The sequence below is a fragment of the Chlorocebus sabaeus genome, chromosome 11, assembly GCF_047675955.1.
Source record: "Chlorocebus sabaeus isolate Y175 chromosome 11, mChlSab1.0.hap1, whole genome shotgun sequence".
Classification (NCBI taxonomy): domain Eukaryota; kingdom Metazoa; phylum Chordata; class Mammalia; order Primates; family Cercopithecidae; genus Chlorocebus; species Chlorocebus sabaeus.
This window is the reverse complement of record NC_132914.1, coordinates 73,587,353-73,612,678: the sequence shown is the minus strand read 5'-3', so window position 1 is coordinate 73,612,678 and position 25,326 is coordinate 73,587,353. Positions and strand designations below refer to the sequence as shown.

The following is a 25,326-nucleotide window of genomic DNA, read 5'->3' as shown; positions in this document are numbered from 1 at the left end:
CCACAGGGATATCTAAGAGTAGTTTTTGATCAGGAACCTGGTATGTGTTGTTATATTTCTTCAAGGTATCTTTTATTTCCCTTGATGTTTGTTTTCATTTGGTTTTGGGTTTGTTTGTTTGTTTTTTTAACCTTGTTTGGTTTAAGATGGTGATTGCTTGTTTTTTTTTTCCCTTAAGTTTATATGTATTTTATATTTGATATATTTCTTACCTACTTCACCTTTCATCCCTCCATTCTTCTACCCTGACTATAGTATAAATGGCTTTTCTGAGTGTGTGTTCTAACTTTATAGAAATTTTTATTGAGTACAAGGTGCATAGCTTGCTTTCTGGGATTACTTCATCAGTGGGCCTTTTTTCTGTGTTATGGTACAATTTATATACATCAGAGCTATCTGTTCCTTTATAATTTAAAAGAGTCTATTAAATCTAGAATGAATTTAAGATTGTCAGAATTGGTTAACCTATAGGTAAATTCAAAGGACATTTTTTCTTATTTTTTCCTTTTAATACATGTAACTGTTCAAAACAGAAATGTCAGCATTATCTTGTGAGTTTTATAACATATGCAGATTTAACACACGTAACTGTAGTATATAAGCCTGGAAGAGAATGGACCTAGAAGTAGTAAAATTTTCTTTTCTATATAAAGTGGTAAAAGATTAACTGTGAGTACAATGGCACAGTCTCGACTCACTGCAACCTCTGCCTCCCGGGTTCAAGCAATTCTCCTGCCTCAGTCTCCCTAGTACCTGGGATTACAGGTACCCACCACCACACCCAGCGAATTTTTGTATTTTTAGTAGAGATGGGGTTTCACCATGTTGGTCAGGCTGGTCTTGAACTCCTGCCCTCAAGTGATCCACCCGCCTCAGCCTCCCAAAGTGCTGGGATTACAAGCATGAGCCACTGCACCCAGCCAACTGTGACATTTTGAAGATAAATATTGTAATCTCTAAAGCAGTGGTTCTCCTCAGGACACATTTGGCAATGTCTGAAGACATTTTGGGTTCTCACAGTTGGGAGATCCAGTAGGTAGATGCCAGAAATGCTGCTAAACATCTTACAATGCACAGGATAACTCCCTACAACAAATAATTATCCGGTCCCCTAAATGTCAGGAATGCTACCATTGAGAAGTCCTACACTAGAGCAAACACACACACACGAAGAAAAATCACCACCAGAAAGTATAGGCAAAAAGTCAGTAAGAAAATTAAAATGAAATTATTTGAAAATTTTAAACAATAGTTTAAATAATTTATAAAAGAAACAGGAAAGCCCAATCAAGGAACAAAAATCAGAGGGGACAGATAGAAAACACATAGCAAAATGATAGAGCAAAACCCAATAATATGATTGTATCAGTCTTAATGGCCGAAATAATCTCATTTAAAAACAGTGATGATCAGATTAGCTAAAACAGCAAGGACCAACATACCTTAAATGTAGACACACAAATAGGTTGAAAGTAAGTGGAAAGTAGGCCGAGCATAGTGGCTCAGTCCTGTAATACCAGCACTTTGAGAGAGCAAGGTGGGTGAATCACCTGAGGTCAGGAGTTCCATACTAGCCAGGCCAAAATGTAGCCTGTCTCTACTAAAAATACAAAAATTAGCTGGGCATGGTGGTATACACCTGTAATCCCAGCTACTCGGAGTGCTGAGGCAGGAGAATCACTTGAACCCGGGAGGCAGAGGTTGCTGTGAGCTGAGATCATACCACTGCACTCCAGCCTGGGCAACAAGAGCAAGATTCTGTCTCAAGAAAGGAAAAAAAAAAGAAAGAAAGTAAATGGAAAGTAAAAGTTAAAAGCTAAACTATGCAAGTATTAAGTACAAGTAGAGTTGAGTGAGTATATTAATAAAATAGATTTCAAGACAAAAACATGTTAATAGAGATAAAGAACATTTCATAATGAAATAAAAAGGTTCAGTTCTTCAGGATAACATAATAATCATAAATGCCTATGTACCTAAGCACAGAACTTCAATATGAAGCAAAAACAGAATTAAAAGAGAGAAATTTGAAATGGGCAGATTTTCTTAAGAGATACGAATTGCCACGGCTGACCCAAGAAGTGGTGTAAAATTGTAATACTCTTATATCAGATAAATTGATTTAGTAATTTAAAATCTTTCTTCAAGGATATACTCCAGGCCCAGATGTCTTGAGTTCTTCTAAAGATTTAAGGCAGAAATAACAGTTCTACACAATTTTTGGCAGAAAATAGAAGAAAAAACAGTCCTCAGATCATTTTATGAGGCCAGGATTATCCCGATCCCCAAACCAGAGATTACAAGAAAATAAACTACAGATCTAATATCCTTTATGAACATACATGCAAAAATTCTTAAGTAGTAACAAATCAACATATAGGAAGAATAATATATGGACATATACATATAAGTAAAAGTATGATCAATATATTAAAAGAATAATATATCATGATGAAATGGATTTTGTCTCGGGAATACAAGATTGGTTTATCATCTGATAAAAATGTAATTTACCATATTAATAGAATAACAGAGAAGAAAAGTTTGATTTCAATAGATACGGAAAAATGATTTGACAGAATTCAACACCTATTTATTTCTTAGTCCTCAAGAAACTAGGACTAGATTAAAGGCATCTATGAAAAATACATAGCCAACTTCATACTTTTAAGGTGAAAACTGAATAATTTCTACCTAAGATCAAGAGCAAGGCAAGGATGTTTACTCTCATTACTTCTATGCATAATTGTATTAGAGGTCCTAGCCAATGCAGTAGGCAAATTAAAGGGAAAAATAGCATACTGATTGAAAGGAAGAAGATAAGCCATTTATATACCAGATTATATAGAAAATCTTCAAGAATATACAAAAAAAGCTCGTATAACTAATAAGTGAATTTAGTAAGGTCTCAAGATGCATGGTCAAAATAGAAAAATTAGTCATATTTCTATATACTAGAAATGAATACTTGCAGAAGTGTGTATATATATATATACATATATATATATTTTTTTTTTTTTTTTTTGAGACAGTGTCTTACTATGAGGGATCCTCTCATCTCAGCCTCCTGAGTAGCTGGGATTACAGGCACACATCACCATGCCTGGCTCAGAATGAAATTTAAAAACAACTCCAATTATAATAGCATCCAAATGATATATTTAAAAATAAATTTAATAAAAGATGTAAGTCCTATATACTGAAGACTAAAACATCACTGAGGAAAATTAAAGAAGATCCAAATAAATGGATAGATAGACTATGTTTATATATTGAGATATTTAATATTAAGATAATAGAGCTCCATTAATTGAGCCATAGACTCAATGCAATCCTAATCATAATCTTGGCAGGCTTTTTTGAAGATATTGGCAAGTTGACTCTAAAATTACTTTGAAAAGCCAAGGACCCAAAACAGCCAAACAATTTTGAGAAAGAACAAGAGGTCTTTCACTGCCTAATTTTAGTATAAAGCTAAGGTAATCATTACAGTGTGGAATTGATGTAATGGTAGATATATAAATTAATGGGATGGAATAGAGTTCAGATGTAGACCTGTACACATGGTCAAATGTTTTTTGACGTGGGAGAAATGATTGTCCAGAGTTAAACATGCATGTACCGTAAACTCAGAAATTCCACTCCTAGGTATTTACCCATGAAAAAATGAAAATAGATGGCTACATAAAGACTTGTACATAAATATTCTTAAGTATATACAACATTATTCATAATAATCCAGGACTAAACACAACTTAAGGACCATCAACTAGTAAGGAAATGTCACAGCTACAGAATGCTAACTAACAATAAAAAGGAATAGAATTCTTATACAACAATGTGGGTGACCTGAAAGACATTGTGCTAATTGAAGGAAGTAAAACATAGCAAGCTACATCTTCTATAATGCCATCTGTACAGAATTACTAGGATAGGTAAAGCCAGTGATTTAAAATGGACCAGTGGTTTCCTGGGGCTGAGGGAAAGGATTGACTGCTCAGGGGCAAGGAGGAACTTTTTGGGGATAATGGGAAGTTCTGTATCTTGATTGTGGTGGTGGTTATATCACTCTGCAATTTCCAAAACTCGAATTTCACACTTAAAATGGGTTAGTTACTGTATGTAAATTTATACTTGAGTAAAACTGAGAATAGAAGGAGAGAAAATGCATACAGGAGAAAACTTAGAAGAAATTACCATAGTATTTTATTGTTGACTATATTTTGGTGCTTTATATTTTTTATTTTTCTAAATTGTCTATAGGATTATTATATCAATTATAAGCATTTAAAGCTTGAGATTTGTAAAGTAATGTGACTTACAGCTAAAAAATAATGGTTTTATTCAAAAAAGAAAATTAGGCTATACGGCGAAACAGTGTTTTATTAATATTAAGTATTCTCCATGTTTTCTCATTTTCTTATAACTCTCATAAAATAGGCCAGGTGCAGTGCCTCATGCCTGTAATCCCAGCACTTTGGGAGGCTGAGGCGGGCAGATTACCCAAGGTCAGGAGTTAAAACCAGCCTGGCCAACATGAGGAAACCCTGTCTCTACTGCAAATATAAAAATTAGCTGGGTGTGGTGGTACACGCCTGTAATCACAGCCACTCGGGAGGCTAAGACAGGAGAATTGCTGAACCCTGGTGGTGGAGATTGCAGTGAGTCGAGATCACTCCACTGCACTCCAGCCTGGGCAACAGAGTGAGACACTCCATCTCAAAAAAAATTTTTTTTTAATTATAAAAAAGCACATAACTGTATCTTTTAAAAGTAGTCATTATGTAAAAATGAGAATAAGGATGAAATATGTTTTGGATATAAGGCAATGAATACATGTTTGGGCACATTGAGATTGAGACATTTTTAAGACTTTCCACTGTAGATGTCTAGTAGGTGTTCTAAATATATTTTGTTTGTTTTGACTTGGTTGAATATGTTTTGTGAAATTTAATAAACAACATTTTATTTCAGGAAACTCATTATCTGCAATATTAGAGGGAGAAGCACGGTTAACTTTCTTGAATAGAGGTGAAGATTATGTAATGACGATGCCATATGCTCATTGTAAAGGTAAATATTTTCTATACTTGAGTTAGATATTAAGCTTTCCTTTTAAGTAAATGCATGTAGCTGTGATTTGTTATGCTTTGTGATTGATGGAGTCAGACTTATATTTTGTTTGAAAGCATCCTTGGTTTACAGATATTTAAGATTATTGCTATCATTTGCTGAATATTTCTGTGGTGAATTAATTCACCTGTAATGGACCTTTTTGTGATGTATACTTTAGTCAGAAGAGACTGACTTATCATAATGAAATTTCTTTGCACTTACCTGATGTGCAAATTTTCAAATTTGACAAAACTGTCTGTTATTTCAGAATCTGTAAAGATGATTTTCTTCTTTTTGCACCACCATGCTTTTTAAAAATTTTAATTTACTATTTTTTAATGTACCAAGTTTTTAAAAGATTTTTCTCACCCTCATTTGGCAGTTTCTTAATGTATTATGCTTTTTGACCCATTATTTAAAATACAGATAAGGGTGTTACATAATAATTGTCATCTACAACATTACAACATGCTAGGCACCCAACTATTCAATGCATTTATTTAATCATTTCAGCAGCTCCTATAAAATAGAAATATTATTCCCTTTTTATAGAAGAGGAAAAATGAAGCACAAAGAGGCTTAATACGCCTGAGATCACACACCTAAAATGCAGCAAGTCAGAATCTGAACCCAGGTGGTTTACCTCTGCATTCTGAACTTTCAACTGTTTTGCATCAGTTTAGTGTGGTCATGATGTGTATCTTCCCTTCCAACTGGTTTCTTAAAATCCTAAAAATAACTTTTTTGGTAATTATCCTCTATTTTGGGAACATAGAAATTATTCAGTATGAAAAGTGGGCAAAGGATACAAACAGACACTTTTCAAAAAAAGCTCATTATCACTGGTCATTAGAGAAATGCAAATCAAACCACAATGAGATACCATCTCATGCCAGTTAGAATGGTGGTCATTAAAACGTCAGGAAATAACAGATGTTGGAGAGGATGTGAAGAAATAGGAGCACTTTTACACTGTTGATGGGAGTGTAAATTAGTTCAACCATTGTGGAAGACAGTGTGGCAATCCCTCAAGGATCTAGAGTTAGAAATACCATTTGACCCAGCAATCCCATTACTGGGTATATACCCAAAGGGTTATAAATTATTCTATAAAGATACATGCACATGTATGTTTATTGCAGCACTATTCACAGTAGCAAAGACTTGGAACCAACCCAAATGCCCATCAGTGATAAACTGGATAAAGAAAATGTGACACATACATACCATAGAATAGTTTGCATCCATAAAAAAGGATGAGTTTATGTCCTTTGCAGGGACATGGATGAAGCTGGAAACCATCATTCTCCGCAAACTAACGCAGAAACAGAAAATCAGCCACCACATGATCTCATTCATAAGTGGAAGTTGAACAGTGAGAACACATGGGCACAGGGAGGGGAACATCATACACTGGGACCTGTTGGGAGGTGGGGGGCAAGGGGAGGGATAGCATTAGGAGAAGTACCTGATGTAGATGATGGGTTGATAGGTGCAGCAAACCACCATGACACATGTATACCTATGTAACGAAGCTGCACGTTCTGCATATGTATCCCAGAACTTAACGTATAATTTAAAAGGAATTATTTGATATGGCCTTATTTCACAGTTGAGAAACCTGGGAGGGTTGAATCTTATTGAAGGCCAACCCAGCATGTACAAAAGAGGCTAATTTACGGCCTCAGTCTAGATTATTCTTAGAGCTTGAAGTAAGCATGGAGTGAAATATCTTTATGAATTGATACGAACAAATATATTTAAATTTTCTATCATTTAGAAAAAATAAAATTATGTTCCATGTAGATATCCATGCCCATACTTAGCTAACAATAGGGAAAATTTTTTATAGCAATGCATGGAAAAAGAAAAGAAGTTATAACCGCTTGTGAATGAGCATATGAAATGATTTTTATAAGCTGTTTCACCCTGTATGTTTTCTAAGGTATGTTCTCCCAAGTCACTAGCCTCACAAATTGTTTTGTAAAATAAGAGTTCCATAACCAAATAAGTATGAGAAACATTACATAGTCTGTTCCCCTCTCAAAAGATAATATTGTACGTTGCATGTTAAAGGCTGCCTTAACATCTTAGACCAACAGCACATACACAACCTGTTTAGCTTTGTTAAACCTAGAGTTTCCCCAGCTTTTAACCACAGAACTTATTCTGTAGTTTTTTTGTTTGCTTTGCTTATGCATTTGATTCTTGTTATTTGCAGTGGTTATATAAAGTCACCACTGAGTTAGCAAATACTGAGCCATTGCACCTGGGGGGAGTATGAGATTGGATTTGTGTGAACCTCTTGTCCTAACATTTTCATCAACCAGTCAATCAGTACATAACCTTGTTTTATGTGTGCTTCTATTTAAAGAAACCTGATGTCATTATAACATTAATTACATATTATTGATTCATTAACCTTGAACTAACAGCCAATAGAACTAAAACCTACATGTAGCTTTTAACACACATTTTCCCTATAAGATACATTATAGCTTTCTTGCACTTAGGAACACTAGACAGCAGTGCAACACTACATGTGGGTCCACTTTAAACAGCAAAACCACCAATGAAAAGCACAAAAATGTGAAAACATGGTAGTAAATACACTGCAAAAAGGACAGTTTTTTTTTTTTTTTAAACAATGTGGAAGCTGAAACAAGGAAGAGTGTTTGCCTTGCTCAGCCTCGGCTCAGAATGTGTGCATCAGGTGACTCAAATTTTTCACTACTCTGCACATGTCTCCAAATGACTACAGAAGCACTCTGGGTATTGATATTTTACTGAGTAGGTGAATTTACAGATAGGGAATCTGCACATAATGTGAATCAGCTGTTATCTATTTATATCCCACAGAACCATCTTTATGTCTATATTATAGATTTTCATTTGAGTAGGACAGAGTGATTTTGAATTACGTTCCTCCTAAAAGGAGATTAGATTACTAAACTGTTTATTGTGAGCCATATACATATAAATTTTTTGTCAAATATTTTTCCTTTAGGAATTCTTTATGGTACAATGACACTGGAGCTTGGTGGAACAGTCAATATTACATGTCAAAAAACTGGATACAGTGCAATACTTGAATTTAAACTAAAGGTTAGTAGAGATAATAGTAGGTATCACCTAACTAGAAGGAGAGCCATACAATAAATATTGAATAATGGGCACCATGTATTTCCTAATTAAGGACTAAATGTAAGAAAACAATTTACGTCAGGTCAAAGATAAGAGCATCTAAGGGATAAGGACAAGGCTAGGTGAGTATCTTCAGATAGCCTAAGATAGCAGCCTTGGAAAATTCAAATTAACACAAAGACATTTTTTGTTTTTCATCTTAATTAATAAAACTGTGGGTATTATATAGAAGATGAGATTTAAGAAGTGATTAGACAGAAATTTCTTAATAAATTAAAGGATTGTTTTTTACCAAATACTAGAAGATATGTGTCATCTTGCAGTCTAGCTGTGTAAACTAAGGCACAGTTGTGTTAGTCACTATTTCTATGTAATAAATTACTCTAAAACTCAGCAGACTTAATAACTGTGCTGTTCCTCGTGAGTTCTATGAGTCAAACATTTGGACAGGGCATATTGGGAATAACTTATCTCTGCTTCATAATGTCTGGGGTCTCAGAAAGACTTTGTAGGCCATGGGTGACTCAATAGTTAGGGACTGTAATCACCTGAAGGCTTATCACTACATATCTGATACCTGGTCTAGGGTGACCGAAGGACTAGGACTGCTAATCTGAGCACCTGTATACACAGCCTTTCCATGTGACTTGGTTTCCTGACAGCATGACAGCCTCAAAGTAGACTTCTTACTTGGCAGTTGAGGGTTTCAAAGTGCAAGTGCCCCAATGAGCAAGGCAGAAGCTGCCTTTGCTTTCTATGACCTAGTCTGAGAAGCCAAATTATATCACTTCCACTGTCGTCTATTATTTGGAGAATTATAAGACCACCCAAATTCAAGGAGAAGAAATATAGACCCCACTTCTCATTGGGAGAGTGGCAAGGTCTCCTTGAGGAACAGTATATGAGCTGGAGGGGAGAGGGTACCTATTGTCAAGGCCATCTTTGGAAATTTTTGTCTGCCTTAAAATGAAAGGGAAATTTGAGAACTTAATGTGAATTAATTGTTCTTGAACAATAGTATATTATGTTCAGATAAAAATATTTCTGTGAACTATGTAATATTACTAAATTGCTGCTATGTTGATATCCAGCTGATAAGCAATTTTGCTGTAATGAAAAAGACCTCTTAAGTATTATTTGATGCAGTGTCTTTTTTTTATTTTTCTTTCACCTTGGCAAAATTTTGCTTATATGGTGATGATAATGTTTAAAGATCATGATGAATGAGTTCTTAAGTATATATGACGCCTTTAAGTATTACATTGGAGCATCAAAATTTTGTCTCTAAGGAGAGACATTAGGTATTATAGTAACTAAAAATATATTCCTTCTAAGTTTATTTTTTGTAGGCTTTTTTTAGCTATGTATTTTACTTTTTATTTTTATGTGTTTATTTTTTAAGGAAGGGGTGTTATTTATTTCAATGGATCGTTTAATTCCCTTAGGTTTACTGAGTTGTTATTGCTTAAGATAATGTCACATTGATAGGGCACAGTCTTGACAGTTAGGTGAGGACACAGGATTTGAGCATACATGGAACATGAGTCAGTTATATCAGTGTGATCTTTCTTCATATGTTTATTTTCATTTAACACAGTCTGCTTGTTTTATCCTATTTTTTCATAGCAGCAATTCAGATTTCTTATTAAACATTTCTAACTGAAATTTGAGTCAGTATTTTTTACTGCTTGTTCATTCAAGAGCACTGTAACTATGCAAGTAATTTTTGTTGTTTTTTTTTTGTTTTGGTTTTACATTATATGTAAATATAAGTGATAAGTAAAATGTTTTAACATTTTCTCATTTGAAAGCCATTCCTAGGGAGTAGTGACTGTGTTAATCAAATATCAGGGAAACTTAAACTGGGAAAAGAAGTCCTAGCTACTTTGGAAGGTCATTGGGTAAGTATTTTGTATTGTAAAGAATTTTACTTCCACTGTCGTCTATTATTTGGAGAATTGTAAGACCACCCAAATTCAAGGAGAAGAAATAGAGATCCCACTTCTCACTGGGAGAGTGGCAAGGTCTCCTTGAGGAAGAGTATGTGAGCTGGAGGGGAGAGGGTACATATTTTTGTAAAGGATTTTATTCTGTGGGAAAAAAAAATAATCACATTTAAAATTTAAAACTTATTCCATTGCTGAAAACATCACTATTTAACATAAGTATCAGCTTAATAGCAGATATTTTGGTGTTGATCTGTTATCAACAATAATGAATTTTATGTAATATTTTATTTCCAAAACTTTAAAATCAGTAGAAATAGCTAACACTTATATATATGACTTACTGCATTTTTAAGAATGTTACTCATATTAACTGATTTAATATTTATAACATATAACCCTATGAGGTGAGTATATAGGTGCCATGACCATTTTATTATTGTTTATTATTGTCCCCATTTTATAGAAGAGGACACTGAGGCACAGAGAGTTCACATAATTTGCTCAAAGTAAGTGGTGGAACAAGAATTAAAGCCCAGGAACCCTGGCTCCAGGGCTGTGCTTTTATGCACAGCACTCTACTGCCTCTCACATAGAAGAAAGAGGCATAGTTCCAATTAGTTATATTCCTTTCAGTGGAACATGGAAAGGATATAGTGGTGTACGAGAGCAATGGTTTTTATTTACTTCTGTGCTAACCTAAATTCATATTTATGTAATTTTGTTAAGAGACACTTAAATGAATAAAAAGAATCATGGCACTGCATGGATATACCGTACTATGAGCACTGAGTATATGTTCCTTTCTGCATACAGTAAGCAGAAAATGTTGAGAAATATGAGAAAGTGAAACTGTATTTAGGGACTCCGCTAAGTGGCCACATACACTGAAAATTTTTTTTAATTGCCTTAAATCTGAGCGTCTTCTGGAAAAAAAGTAGCAGTCATTTTTAAAAAACGAAATTTCTGTCTAGGTGGGGTGACTCACACCTATAATTCCAGCACTTTGGGAAGCTGAGGTAGGAGGATCGCATGAGCTCAGGAGTTTGAGATCAGCCTGGGTGACATAACGAGACCTCTTCTCTACTAAAAATAAAAATAAAAAAATTAGATGAGCATGATGGCACATGCCTGTCCCAGCTACTCAGGAAGCCAAGGCAGGAAGATTGCTTGAGCCTGGGAGGTGAAAGCTGCAGTGAGCCATGATTGTGCTACTGCACTCCAGCCTGGGTGAGAGAGCAAGACCCTGTCTCAGATATAGATGAGAGAGAGAAATGAGAGAGAGAGAGAGAAAGAGAAGGATGGATAGACAGGTAGATAAATTGGATAGGTAAAATAGATTAGATAGATAAGGTAGATAGCACCGCTGCACTCCAGCCTACACAAGAGAGTAAGACCATCTCTTAGATAGAAAGATTATTCGATAGAGATAGACCTCAAATTTTTAATGCTAGGAAAACCTCTTTCAGAGGGATGTGTATGTGTATGTATGAGTATATTGAAACCATGGATAGTCAACAGCATCTCATTGTAGCTGCAACAAATACTATGCTCTACTTTGACAGTTTGGAGATGGTTATTGAGGCTTTGCATGTAATGTTTGAAATTTATGAAGTAAGACTTGTGAAATATCACAAACTGGATATTCAACCAAATTCTTTTTAATTAACTAGTATTATGTATTCAATCAATGTTTTTATAAAAATGATAAGAAACATGGGGCTTTTGGAAAAGTGCTAGTTACATTTGTTTTTAAAAATGTTTTTAACTGGAGGATTAACCAAAAGAAATTCTCACCGTCATATTACTATACTATAAAATCGCCTTCTAAGTATAATTCTCTACATTAATTTTGAATTTCTTTAAATATAGGATAGTGAAGTTTTTATTACTGATAAAAAGACTGATAATTCAGAGGTTTTCTGGAATCCAACACCTGACATTAAGCAATGGAGATTAATAAGGCACACTGTAAAATTTGAAGAACAGGGAGATTTTGAATCAGAGAAGTAAGTATACTGTTTTACAGCTAACTTCATAAGGATCAGGGAGTAGTTTTTCAATTCCTTAATGAAATGGTCATTTTGTCACCTTTCTTCTGTCATATCTTAATTCAGCAAAATAGTTTATCATTTGTGGAATGTGACAGTATTCTGTTTCTGTGTATAAGAATGTCAAATAAATATAATATATATCGTCTTGCTTTTCTGTACCTCAAAACTACTCATGTTTTTCTTTATCAACTTCTCCAGAACCTTAAAAAAAAAAGTTTTTGTTTAAATAAGATTACAGGACTAATTAGTGACTCTTAGTTTCTACCTGGCAACTGTTTTCTAACCTAGTTTAGGCATTAGAACTCTAGGTAAAGGGAATGGTGCAGAATCTACTTCTGTACCATTCTCTGAAACAAAAATAAAGTTACTGGATGGACTGGCTTCTAAAGGACTTACTAGCTGGATAATAATTAAGGCTATCATTTCTGTTCTTAAGTCATGAACTTTTTTGAATCAAAAATATTATATACACATTCCCCATTTTATTGTTATTATATCTTTGTGTTAAGAGAAAGAGACTTATGTATAAAAGATACTTTGCTAGGCACTAAACACTCATTATGCAACTTAGTCCTCCCTACATGTTCCCACATACATATTATTCTCTCTCATGGGAATTCAAGTGTGTGTGTACCTTCCTTTCTACACTCAAAATTAAGGTTGTCAAAGATGGAAGAATGTGTATGTACCAGTTCTAAATATTCTGCCATAACCACTTGATGTTCTTTATCCAGAGATAAGCTTTGCCAAGGCATACATATGATAATTTTTGAGAGTGTATAATTCAGCATATTTGAAGATGAGGAAATGAGACTTAGGATAAATAACTTTAAGTGCACCAGCTAAGAAGTGGCAGCTCTAGGACTTGACTCAAGTCTATCTGATCCCAAAGCCTTTTCTTCTGGTTTTAACATGTTGCCTTTCTAGATGGGTAGGATATAGATAAACTTTTATTTAACAGAAGAAAGAACCAGTAGAGGATATCATTTTACCTCAGTAGTCTTTTCTGTTAAACCAGTGGTTCTCAACACTGGCAATACATTAAAATATTTTGGGGAAACATTTAAAAAATGTATCAATACTTGGGCCTGACCCCAGAGATTCTGATTATAAAAGTTCTCTGATAATTCATGGATCCAAACTTGAGAAGCACTGCATTACATTAATGGATCTTTCTGAAGCCAGTGGATGTTAAACAGTGTAAGAATCATCTAGGAAGCTTGCTTAAAGCATAGATTCCTGAACTTTACCTTCATTACATTCCTATCATCTTGAGCCAGCAACACTTACTACCATGAGTTTTAGAGTCTATATAGTAAGTTTCTCTTGCCAAGTAAAAGTAAAATTAGTCTCCACTTATGAACTTAATTCATAGAGAGTCCCTCTCTCTACTCAAGGGACTGAATTTATATCTTGACTCATTTCTAAGCCTATGAGCATAAGTGTTGTCAAAGCCAGAAATTCATGTGAACATTATTTTCTCTACAAGGGGACTGAAGCCTGTTCTATATAGATTTTATTTTCTGTTGCATTTTTAATACTATTTTTGCACATGTATTAGACTCTGGCAACGAGTAACTCGAGCCATAAATGCCAAAGACCAAACTGAAGCTACCCAAGAGAAGTATGTTTTGGAAGAAGCTCAAAGACAAGCTGCCAGAGATCGGAAAACAAAAAATGAAGAATGGTCTTGCAAATTATTTGAACTTGATCCACTCACAGGAGAATGGCATTACAAGTTTGCAGAGTAAGTAACTTAAAATAGTTTATTTCAAACAATATATTATTAGCATGGTTTATTGCCTTTATTTCTAGAATATTTGTTGCTGGAGTAGTTTTTAATTAAACCATGTGTATTAGTGTGAGATTTTTAAACTTGGTTTTGCATTCATTATAAGCTTGACTCTATGATAGTAGTTAGCCTATAAAATGAGGGTCCAAAGATTAGATATGGGGAAATCTCATTATTAGAACTACGTATATAATTATTAATAAAATTGAATCATAGAAAATTTTAAAGTTCTTTGTTTAGTCATTGAGCAAATGGTATTTTTTTTTTCATTTATGTAGTACCCGACCATGGGACCCACTTAATGATATGATACAATTTGAAAAAGATGGTGTTATTCAGACCAAAGTGAAACATCGTACTCCAATGGTATGTAATAAAAAAACAGATACACTAGATACATAAATTTGTTAAATCTTTAGTATCTGTAACAACCAACATTTAAAATTTGGTTTCAAAATGTAAAATTTTGGGTGAGCAAAATAGGCAGCTCTGAACTCTTGTTACCCCCAAAAAAATCAGAAAACAAGCAAAAACTGTCAACTCAGTTTGCCAGAACTCTGGAAAACAGTCAGAGGTGTTCAGCAACCAAGTGAACACTGGATCAAGAAAGTGCAAAGAGAGGAAAGCTTTATGGCATTTTTCCTGCCCTTGCCCCAGGTCCTTCCCAGTGCAGTAGCAGTCTTGAAGGGCCCCTGCATTGCCAGTGTAAGTTCCTAGTTCCAGAAGGAACACAGTGGACCTCAGACACAGTTGTGTATGTCTGTCCTAAGCTGTCAGGATACTACCTGAAGGACTTACACAGGCACTCATCTCTGAGAAAATCAGTAAAGACAAGTTATTCAAGGGAGCCAAACAAATTCTGGAGCTGAAAGGTATAATGAAAATGAAAATTCACCAGAGATATTCAAAAGCAAATATAAGCAAGCATAAGACAGGATCAGGAAACTTAGAGATAAGATCATGGAAATTATCCAGTCTGAGGAGAAGAAAGAAAAATGAATGAAGTGACATGAACAGAGCCTAAAGGACCTGTGGGACACCATCAAGTGGGTTATCATTGCATTATGGGAGTTCCACAGAGAGAAGACAGAGAAACGAATGAAGAATATTTAAGGAAAGAAGACCCCCAAATCCCTAAATTTGGTGAAAGATAAATCTACAAATTCAAGAAGCTGAACAAACTCCAAGTAGGATGATCTCAGAGAGAACCACACCACAGCAAACTGTCAAAAGCCAAAGAGAGTCTTAAAACCAGCAGAGAGAAGCAACTTATCACATACATCAGGGATCATCCATAGGATTAACAACCGATTTCTCATAGAAACCATGGAGGCCAGAAGGCAATGAGATGACATATTTAAAGTGGTAGAAGAAAAAACTTGTCAATCAAGAATTCTATATCTGGCAAAACTGTCATTCAAAAATGGGGGAGAAATTAAGACATTCCCAGATAAAAGCTGAGGGAGTTCATTACCACTAGACCTGCCCTACAAAAAAATGCTAAGGGAAATCCTTCAGAATAAAATGAAACTCACAAAGCTGTATGAAGTAATATTTTCAGTAAATAGTTGGGCAAATATAAAAGCTAGTGCTGTTGTAATTTTAGTTTGTAAGTCATCTTTTATTCCCTACAGGACTTAAAAAATAAATGAATGAAAAATAATTTAATTACATATCTTTGTTATCAGACGTACAATATATAAAGATATAGTTTGTTACAACATAAAAGCAGAGAGGATGGAGCTGTATAGGAGGAAAGTTTTTGTGTACTACTGAAGTTAAGTTGGTATCGACTCAAACTAGATTGTTGTAGAGGTAGGTGTAAATGTCATCCCCATAGTAACCACAAATAAAATACCTTAAAAAATACAAAAGAAAATGAGAAGGGAATCAAAACAGTTAACTACAAGAAATAAGCACAAAAGCAGGCAGTAATGGAGTAAATAAGAAACAAAAAACATACATGACATATAGAAAGTAGCAAAATCAGAAGTTTTTATCCATAGTCACTTTAAAATGTAAATAGATTAAACTCTCTGAGCAAAAGACAAATTGTAAAAATTGATTAAAATAAACATAACCCAACTATATGCTGTGTACAAGAGATTCACTTTAGATCCATAGACAGAGTAAAATGAAAAGTTAGAAAATAATATTATGTGCAAATAGCAACTAAAGGAAAACTGAGGTGGCCAATAGTAACCAAAGGAAAACTGAGGTGTTTATACTAATGTCAGACTAAATAGACTTTAAGTCAAAACTTGTTACAAGAGACAAAAAGGAACATGGCGTATTGATAAAAGGGTCAATTCATATATATGTATATACACACCAATCAACAGAGCCCCAAAATACACAAAGCAAACTGACAGAATTGGAAGATAGAAACGGCTATATAACAATAGATGGAAAATTCAGTAAATTACTTTTAGCAATGGATAGAACCTCTAGACAGAAAATCAATAAGGAGGAAATGGATAACTTGAACCACACTGTAAACCAACTTGACCTAGAACAATCCACCCAACCACGGAAGAATGCACATTCTTCTCAAGTATACATGGAACATTCTTCAGGATAGACCATATGTTACACCATATAACATGTCTCAGTAAATCCCACCTACTCAGGTGATTGAGGCATGAGAATCATGTAAACCTGGGAGACGGAGGTTGTAGTGAGCCGAGATCACACCATTGCACTCCAGCCTGGGCAACAGAGTGAGACTCTATCTCAGAAACAAACAAAACAAAACAAAACAAAAACTCAATGGGTCAAAGAAAAACACAAGGGAAATTAGGTAATACTTAGACAAGTGAAAACAAAAATACAGTATAACAAAACTTACGAGATACAGCAAAGGTAAGGAAAATATATATCTGCGAACATCTACATTAAAAGAGATCTCAAATCAATAACCTTACTTCATACCATGAGAAACTGGAAAAAGAAGAAAAAACTAAACCCAAAGCTAGCAGAAGAAGAAAATAATGAAGATTAGAGTACAGATAAACAGAATAGAGAGTAGGAAAAAAATAGAATTTGTGAAACCAAACCAAAAGTTGCTCTTTGATAAAAATAAACAAAATCAATAAACCATCAGCTAGGCTGAGGAAGCAAGAAAGAAGACAGCAAATGACTAAAATCAGCAATTAAAGTGGCGATGTTACTACCAATCATAAAGAAATAGAAGGGATTATGAGAGAACACTATGAATAATTGTATGCCAACAAATCCCTAGAAACTCACAAATTACATAAACTGACTCAAAAAGAAACAGAAAATCTCAATAGAGCTGTAACAATAAAGAGATGGAATCAGTAACCAAAAACCTCCAAAGAAAAATTCAAGATCAGATGGCTGCACTGGTGAATTCTACAAAACTTTAAAGAACAAGCACAAATCCTTCTCAAACTCTAAAAAATAGAAGAGATGGGAACATTTACTGACTTATTCTCTGAAGCTAACATTACCCTAATGTCAAAGCCAGATAAAGACATCACAAGAAAATAAAATTACAAACAATAACCTTTATAAGTAAGATTCATACATCCTTAACAAAATAGTAGCAAACAAAATTCAGTAGCATATTAGAAAGATTACACACCATGACCAAGTGGAATTTATTCCAGAAATGCAAGGTTGGTTCCACGTAAGAAAATCAATGTAATATATCACATTAAGAAGGGGGGAAATCACATGGTCATCTCAATTGACAGAAAAAGCATTTGACAAAATCCATCACCATTTCATAATCAAAAGAAAGACCTCATAAAACTAGGAAGAGAAGAGACTTCCTCAACATGATTAAGGGCATGTATGAAAAACCCACAAATAGTAGACTCAGTGGTGACAGGTTGAAAGCCTTCCCCGTAACATCAGGAACAAGACAAACATTCCCACTTTCACCACTCCTATTTACCATTGTACTGGAAGTTCTAGCTAGAGCAAGAAAAAAAAAGAGAAGTCATCAAAATTGGAAACAAAGAAGTAAAACTATCTCTAATTAACAGGTGACATTATCCTATATATAGAAAATCCCAAAGAATCCATAGAAAGCTACTAGAGCTAATGAACTTAAGAAAAATTGCTGGGAATAAGATCAACACACAAAAATCAGTTATGTTTCTAACAGTAAAAACTCTCAAAATTAAGAAAGCAATTCAATAATAGCATCTAAAAGAACAAATTTAACCAAGGAACTGAAAGACTTCTACAGTGAAAACTATAAAACATTGCTAAAGAAATGAAAGAACATTTAAATAAAGGGAAAGACACCTCATATTCTCAGGTAGAAAAGGTTAATATTGTTAAGATTTTGGCCAGGCACAGTGGCTTATGCCTGTAACCTCAGCACTTTGGGAGGCTGAGGCAGAGGAATTGCTTGAGCCCAGGAGTTTGAGACCAGACTGGACAACATGGCAAAACTCTGTCTCTACAAAAAATAGAAATATTAGCTGGGCATGGTGGCACATGCCTGTAGTCTCAGCTACTTGGGAGGTTGAGGTGGGAGGATCACCTGAGCCCAGAGAGGTCAAGGCTGCAGTGTCGTGACGGCACTACTATACTCCAGCCTAGGTGAGAGTGAGACCCTGTCTCAAAAAAATAAGAATATAACAGTACTACTCAAAGCAACCCACTGATTCGCCACAATCCCTGTCAATGTTACAAACCTTTTTTTGCAAAAATGGGAAAGCAGATCCTCAAATTCACATGGAATTGCAAGGGACCACAAATAGCCGAAACAAGTTTGAAAAAGAAGTATAAAGAGAACTCTCACTTTTCGATTTCAAAACTTACTATAAAGCTACAGTAATCGAAGGAATGTGGTACTTATGTAAGAACAGGCATATTGACCAATGGAATAGAATTGAGTGTCTAAATGTCAAGCCAGACATCCATGGTCAATTAATTAATTAATTAATTTTAATTATACTCTAAGTTCTGGGATACAAGCACAGAATGTGCAGTTTTGTTACATAGGTATACACATGCTATGGTGGTTTGCTACACCCATCAACCCATCATCTATGTTAGGTATTTCTCCTAATGCTATCCCTCACCTACCCCCCTACCCACCAATAGATCCCGGTGTATGTTGTTCCCCATCCTGTGCCCATGTGTTCTCACTGTTCAGCTCCCACTTATGAGTAAGAACATGCGGTGTTTGGTTTTCTGTTCCTGTGTTAGTTTGCTGAGAATGATGGTTTTCAGCTTCATCTATGTCCCTGTGACGGACATTAACTCATCCTTTTGCCGGGCGCGGTGGCTCAAGCCTGTAATCCCAGTACTTTGGGAGGCTGAGACGGGCGGATCACGAGGTCAGGAGATCGAGACCATCCTGGCTAACACAGTGAAACCCTGTCTCTACTAAAAAATACAAAAAACTAGCCGGGTGAGGTGGCAGGCGCCTGTAGTCCCAGCTACTCGGGAGGCTGAGGCAGGAGAATGGTGTGACCCGGGAGGCGAAGCTTGCAGTGAGCTGAGATCTGGCCACTGCACTCCAGCCTAGGTGACAGAGTGAGACTCCGTCTCAAAAAAAAAAAAAAAAAAAAAAAAAAAAACAAACAAAAAAAAACCTCATCCTTTTTTATGGCTGCATAGTATGCCATGGTGTGTATATGCCAGATTTTCTTTATCCAGTCTTATCGCTGATGGGCATTTGGGTTGGTTCCAAGTCTTTGCTATTGTGAATAGTGCCACAATAAACATACGTGTGCATGTGTCTTTATAGTAGCATGATGTATAATCGTTTGGTATATACCCAGTAATGGGATTGCTGGGTCAAATAGTATTTCTAGTTCTAGATCCTTGAGGAATCGCCACAGTCTTCCACAATGGTTGAACTAATTTACACTCCCACCAGCAGTGTAAAAGCGTTCTATTTCTCCACCTGCTCTCCAGCATCTCTTGTTTCCTGACTTTTTAATAATTGCCATTCTAACTGGCATGAGATGGTATCTCATTGTGGTTTTGATTTGCATTTCTCTAATGATCAGTGATGATGAGATTTTTTTAATATGTTTGTTGGCTGCATAAATGTCTTCTTTTGAGAAGTGTCTGTTCATATCCTTTGCCCACTTTTCCATGGTGGTGGTGGTGGTGTTTTTTTTCTCATGAATTTGTTTAAGTTCCTTTTAGATTCTGGATATTAGCCTTTGTCAGATGGATAGATGGCAAAAAGTTTCTCCCATTCTGTAGGTTGCCTGTTCACTCTGACGATAGACTCTTTTGCTGTGCAGAAGCTCTTTAGTTTAATTAGATCCCATTTGTCAATTTTGGCTTTTGTTGCCATTGCTTTTGGTGTTTTAGTCATGAAGTCTTTGCCCATGCCTGTGTACTGAATGGCATTTCCTAGGTTTTCTTCTAGGGTTTTTATGGTTTTAGGTCTTACGTTTAAGTCTTTAATCCATCTTGAGTTAATTTTTGTATAAGGTGTAAGGAAGGAGACCAGTTTCAGTTTTCTGCATAAGGCTAGCCAGTTTTCCCAGCACCATTTATTAAATAGGGAACCCTTTCCCCATTGTTTGTTTGTGTCAGGTTTGTCCAAGATCAGATGGTTGTAGATGTGTAGCATTATTTCTGAGACCTCTGTTCTGTTCCATCGGTCTATATATCTGTTTTGGTTACTGTAGCTTTGTAGTACAGTTTGAAGTCAGGTAGCTTGATGCCTCCAGCTTTGTTCTTTTTGCTTAGGATTGTCTTGGCTACATGGGCTTTTTTTTTTGGTTCCATGTGAAATTTAAAGTAGTTTTTTCTAATTCTGTGAAGAAAGTCAGTGGTAGGTTGATGGGTATAGCATTGAATCTATAAATTACTTAGGGCAGTATGGCCATTTTCACGATATTGATTCTTCCTATCCATGAGCATGGAATGTTCTTCCATTTGTTTGTGTCCTCTTTTATTTCGTTGAGCAGTGGTTTGTAGTTCTCCTTGAACAGGTCCTTCACATCCCTTGTAAGTTGTATTCCCAGGTATTTTATTCTTTGTAGCAATTGTGAATGGGAGTTCAGTCATGATTTGGCGCTCTGTCTGTTATTGGTGTGTAAGAATGCTTGTGATTTTTGCACATTGATTTTTTTGTATCCTAAGACTGCTGAAGTTGCTTATCAGCTTAAGCAGATTTTGGGCTGAGACAATGGTGTTTTTTAAATATACAATCATGTCATCTGCAAACAGGGACAATTTGACTTCCTCTTTTCCTATTTGAATACCCTTTATTTCTTTCTCTTGCTTGATTGCCCTGGCCAGAACTTCCAGTACTATGTTCAATAGGAGTGGTGAGAGAGGGCATCCTTGTGCCGGTTTTCAAAGAGAATGTTTCCAGCTTTTGCCCACTCGGTATGATATTGAGTGTGGGTTTGTCATAAATAGCTCTTATTATTTTGAGATACATTCCATCGATACCTAGTTTATTGGGAGTTTTTAGCATGAAGGGGTGTTGAATTTTATTAAAGGCCTTTTCAGCATCTATTGAGATAATCATGTGGTTTTTGTCCTTGGTTCTGTTTATGTGATGGATTAAGTTTATTGGTTTGCATATATTGAATCAGCCTTGCATCCCAAGGATGAAACCGACTTGATCTTGGTGGATCAACTTTTTGAGGTGCTGCTGCATTCGGTTTCCCAGTATTTTATTGAGGATTTTTGCATCGATGTTCATCAGGGATATTGTCCTGAAAGTTTTTTTGTTGTGTCTGCCAGGTTTTGGCATCAGGATGATGCTGGCCTTATAAAATGAGTTAGGGAGGAGTCCTTCTTTTCCTTTTGTTTGGAATAGTTTCAGAAGGCATGGTACCAGCTCCTCTTTGTACCTCGGGTAGAATTCAGCTGTGAATCCGTCTGGTCCTGGGCTTTTTTTGGTTTGGTAGGCTATTAATTGCTGCCTCAATTTCAGAACTTGTTAGTGGTCTATTGAGGGATTCGACTTCTTCCTGGTTTAGTCTTGGGAGGGTGGATGTGTCCAGGAATTTATTCTTTCTTCTAGATTTTCTAGTTTATTTGCGTAGAGGTGTTTATAGTATCCTCTGATGGTGGTTTGTATTTCTGTGGGATTAGTGGTGACCTCCCTTTTATCATTTTTTATTGTGTGTATTTGATTCTTCTTTCTTTTCTTCTTTATTAGTCTGGTTAGTGGTCTGTTTTGTTAATCTTTTCAAAAAACCAGCTCCTGGATTCATTGATTTTTTTGAAGGGTTTTTCATGTCTGTATCTCCTTCAGTTCTGCTCTGATCTTAGTTATTGCTTGTCTTCTGCTAGCTTTTGAATTTGTTTGCTCTTGCTTCTCTAGTTCTTTTTATTGTGATGTTAGGGTGTTGATTTCAGATCTTTCCCACTTTCTCCTGTGGGCATTTAGTGCTATAAATTTCCCTCTACACACTGCTTTAGCTGTGTCCCAGAGATTCTGGTACGTTGTATCTTTGTTCTCATTGGTTTCAAAGAACTTACTTGTTTCTGGCTTAATTTCGTTATTTACCCAGTAGTCATTCAAGAGCAGGTTATTCAGTTTCCAGGTGGTTGTGTGGTTTTCAGTGAGTTTCTTAATCCTGAGTTCTAATTTGATTGCGCTGTGGTCTGAGAGACTTTTTGTTATGATTTCCGTTTTTTTGCATTTGCTGAGGAGTGTTTTACTTCCAATTATATGGTCAGTTTTAGTATATGTGTGATGTGGTGCTGAGAAGAATGCGTATTCTGTTGATTTTGGGTGGAGAGTTATGTAGATATCTATTAGGGCTGCTTGATCCAGGGCTGAGTTCAAGTCCTAAATATCCTTGTTAATTTTCTGTCTCGTTGATTTAATATTTACAGTGGAGTGTTAAAGGCTCCCACTATTACTGTGTGAGAGTCTAAGTCTCTTTGTAGGTCTCTAAGAACCTAAAATGAATTAAGACTTTGGGGGACTCTTGGGAAGGCATGATTGGTTTTGAAATGTGAGGACATGAGATTTGGTGGGGCTAGGGGTAGAATGATATGATTTGGCTCTGTCCCCACCCAAGTCTCATCTTGAATTGTACTCCCATAATTCCCACGTGTTGTGGGAGGGACTTGGTGGGAGATCATTTGAATCATGGGGGCTGTTTCCCCCATATTATATTGTTCTTGTGGTAGTGAATAAGTCTCACGGGATCTGATGGTTTTATCAGAGGTTTCCAGTTTTGCATCTTCCTCATTCTGTCTTGCTGCCACCATGTAAGAAGTGCCTTTTGCCATCTGCCATGATTTTGCGACCTCCGCAGACATGTGGAACTATAAGTCAAATTGAACCTCCTTTTCGTCCCAGTCTCAGGAATGTCTTTATTAGCAGCATAAAAATGGACTAATACATCTTGTCTTTCTGATTCTAGTTTCTAATCTTGCATTTAGGTTTTTAAGTTTAATACTGAACACCAAAATTACAAATCTATTAATAGGATAGAGTCCAAAGTTTATTATTCTAAGGAAAATTTAGTCATAGTTGATGGTTTCGTATAGTTTTGAATCTTGTGCATCCATTTAAATGCTTTCAATAAGTTAAAATAATGCTCTACAAAATAATAGTATCATTTTTATTTATTATAAGATACTTTCTGTACTACCCAGATGTGATTAAAAGTAAATAAACAGTTTTACTGGAAACCCAGCATCGTTTAGTGGGAATGTTTCTAACATCAGGAACAAGATAAATATAATTTATACACACTATTACTTAACATTCTACTAGAGATACTAGCTGGTGCAGTCAGAGGTAGGGGGATCTATATTCGTATTTGTTTATGTATACATAAAAATATCCCTGGATATAAACTGATAGTGATGGGTACCTCTTTAGTGTGAGAGACTGGGTATACTCTTTGTTGTGTATTTTACTTTTTGACATTTGTGCCAAATTACTTCCTATTAAAATAAGATCATTTGATTGCATAAGCGTATCACCTTTGTTAAGTTTGAATTAGACTATTTCATTGTTGTCTTTTTTTTCTGAATATCATGCCTATGTGCAGATAATTTTGACAGTTGTACACAATTGGTCTTCAGTCCAAAATACAGTGCAAATTCACAAAATAGTTATTTTTTTCTTTAGGTTAATGTCCCCAAAATGAAACATAAGCCAACCAGGCAACAGAAGAAAGTAGCAAAAGGCTATTCCTCCCCAGAACCTGACATCCAAGACTCCTCTGGAAGTGAAGGTAAAAATATTTATTGCAGACTAATGAGAGTCTAATTTTTTTTAATTACTACACAATTTGATATGAATATGGTTTTTCATATTAACTCAAGAAGTTACATGATTTGGTTGGGGCAGGGTTGAGGTACAAAAGCGATTCTAGATCATAGGTAAGTTGTGAGACAAGGACGCAAGGTAAAGAAACAGAAAATGAAAAAGGGGAGACACCTAAATAAAAACCACACTCTAGGGCGGGCGTGGTGGCTCACGCCTGTAATCACAGTACTTTGGGACGCCAAGGTGGGCAGATCACTTGAGGCCAAGAGTTCAAGAACAAACTGGCCCACATGGCGAAACCCCGTCTCTACTAAAAATAGGAAAAAATTAGCCAGGTGCGGTGGTGCACACCTGTAATCCCAGCTACTTGGGAGCCTGAGGCACGAGAATTGCTTGAACCCAGGAGGGAGAAGATGCACTGAGCCGAGATCGCACTACTGAACTCCAGCCTAGGTGACAAAGTTAGACCCTGTCTCAAAAAAAAAAAAAAACCACACTGTAGGTAATAGCTACCTCTTATGCCTTGTTTTTTGTTTTTTGTTTTTTTTTTTTTTTTTTGAGACGGAGTCTCACTCTGTCGCCCGGGCTGGAGTGCAGTGGTCGGATCTCAGCTCACTGCAAGCTCCGCCTCCCGGGTTTACGCCATTCTCCTGCCTCAGCCTCCCGAGTAGCGGGGACTACAGGCGCCCGCCACCTCCCCCGGCTAGTTTTTTGTGTTTTTAGTAGAGACGGGGTTTCACTGTGTTAGCCAGGATGGTCTCGATCTCCTGACCTCGTGATCCGCCCGTCTCGGCCTCCCAAAGTGCTGGGATTACAGGCTTGAGCCACCGCGCCCAGCATGCCTTGTTAACCTCTGAAAAATTGTTGATGGTTCCCTAGATTGAATTCAGAAGCATTTTTTGGGCTTTGAGCTCACTTCCATGCTTCAAAAATGTTTTTCATTTCCAGAATATATTGCTGTAGTGTTGGGAAGTGACAGACAATAAAAATATAAAACTTAGGAACTGCTAGATTAAATTGTACTCCATTCTTATTCGAGTCAGATAATGTGTACACTATCTTGAACTACCTTGA

At 35.9% G+C, this 25,326-nt stretch overlaps 1 protein-coding gene across 9 annotated transcripts in view; it reads left to right on the top strand.

The window, feature by feature from the left end:
- OSBPL8 (oxysterol binding protein like 8) overlaps window positions 1-25,326 on the top strand; it is a 216,489-nt gene that overhangs the window by 185,081 nt on the left and 6,082 nt on the right. For all 9 annotated transcript variants that reach the window (XM_037996779.2, XM_008004084.3, XM_008004082.3 and 6 more), the window contains 7 exons: window positions 4,975-5,073; window positions 8,123-8,220; window positions 10,071-10,160; window positions 12,078-12,214; window positions 13,821-14,006; window positions 14,330-14,417; window positions 24,112-24,217. In XM_037996779.2, coding sequence (XP_037852707.1) covers window positions 4,975-5,073; window positions 8,123-8,220; window positions 10,071-10,160; window positions 12,078-12,214; window positions 13,821-14,006; window positions 14,330-14,417; window positions 24,112-24,217 — 804 coding nt within the window. The remainder of the gene's footprint in view (window positions 1-4,974; window positions 5,074-8,122; window positions 8,221-10,070; window positions 10,161-12,077; window positions 12,215-13,820; window positions 14,007-14,329; window positions 14,418-24,111; window positions 24,218-25,326) is intronic.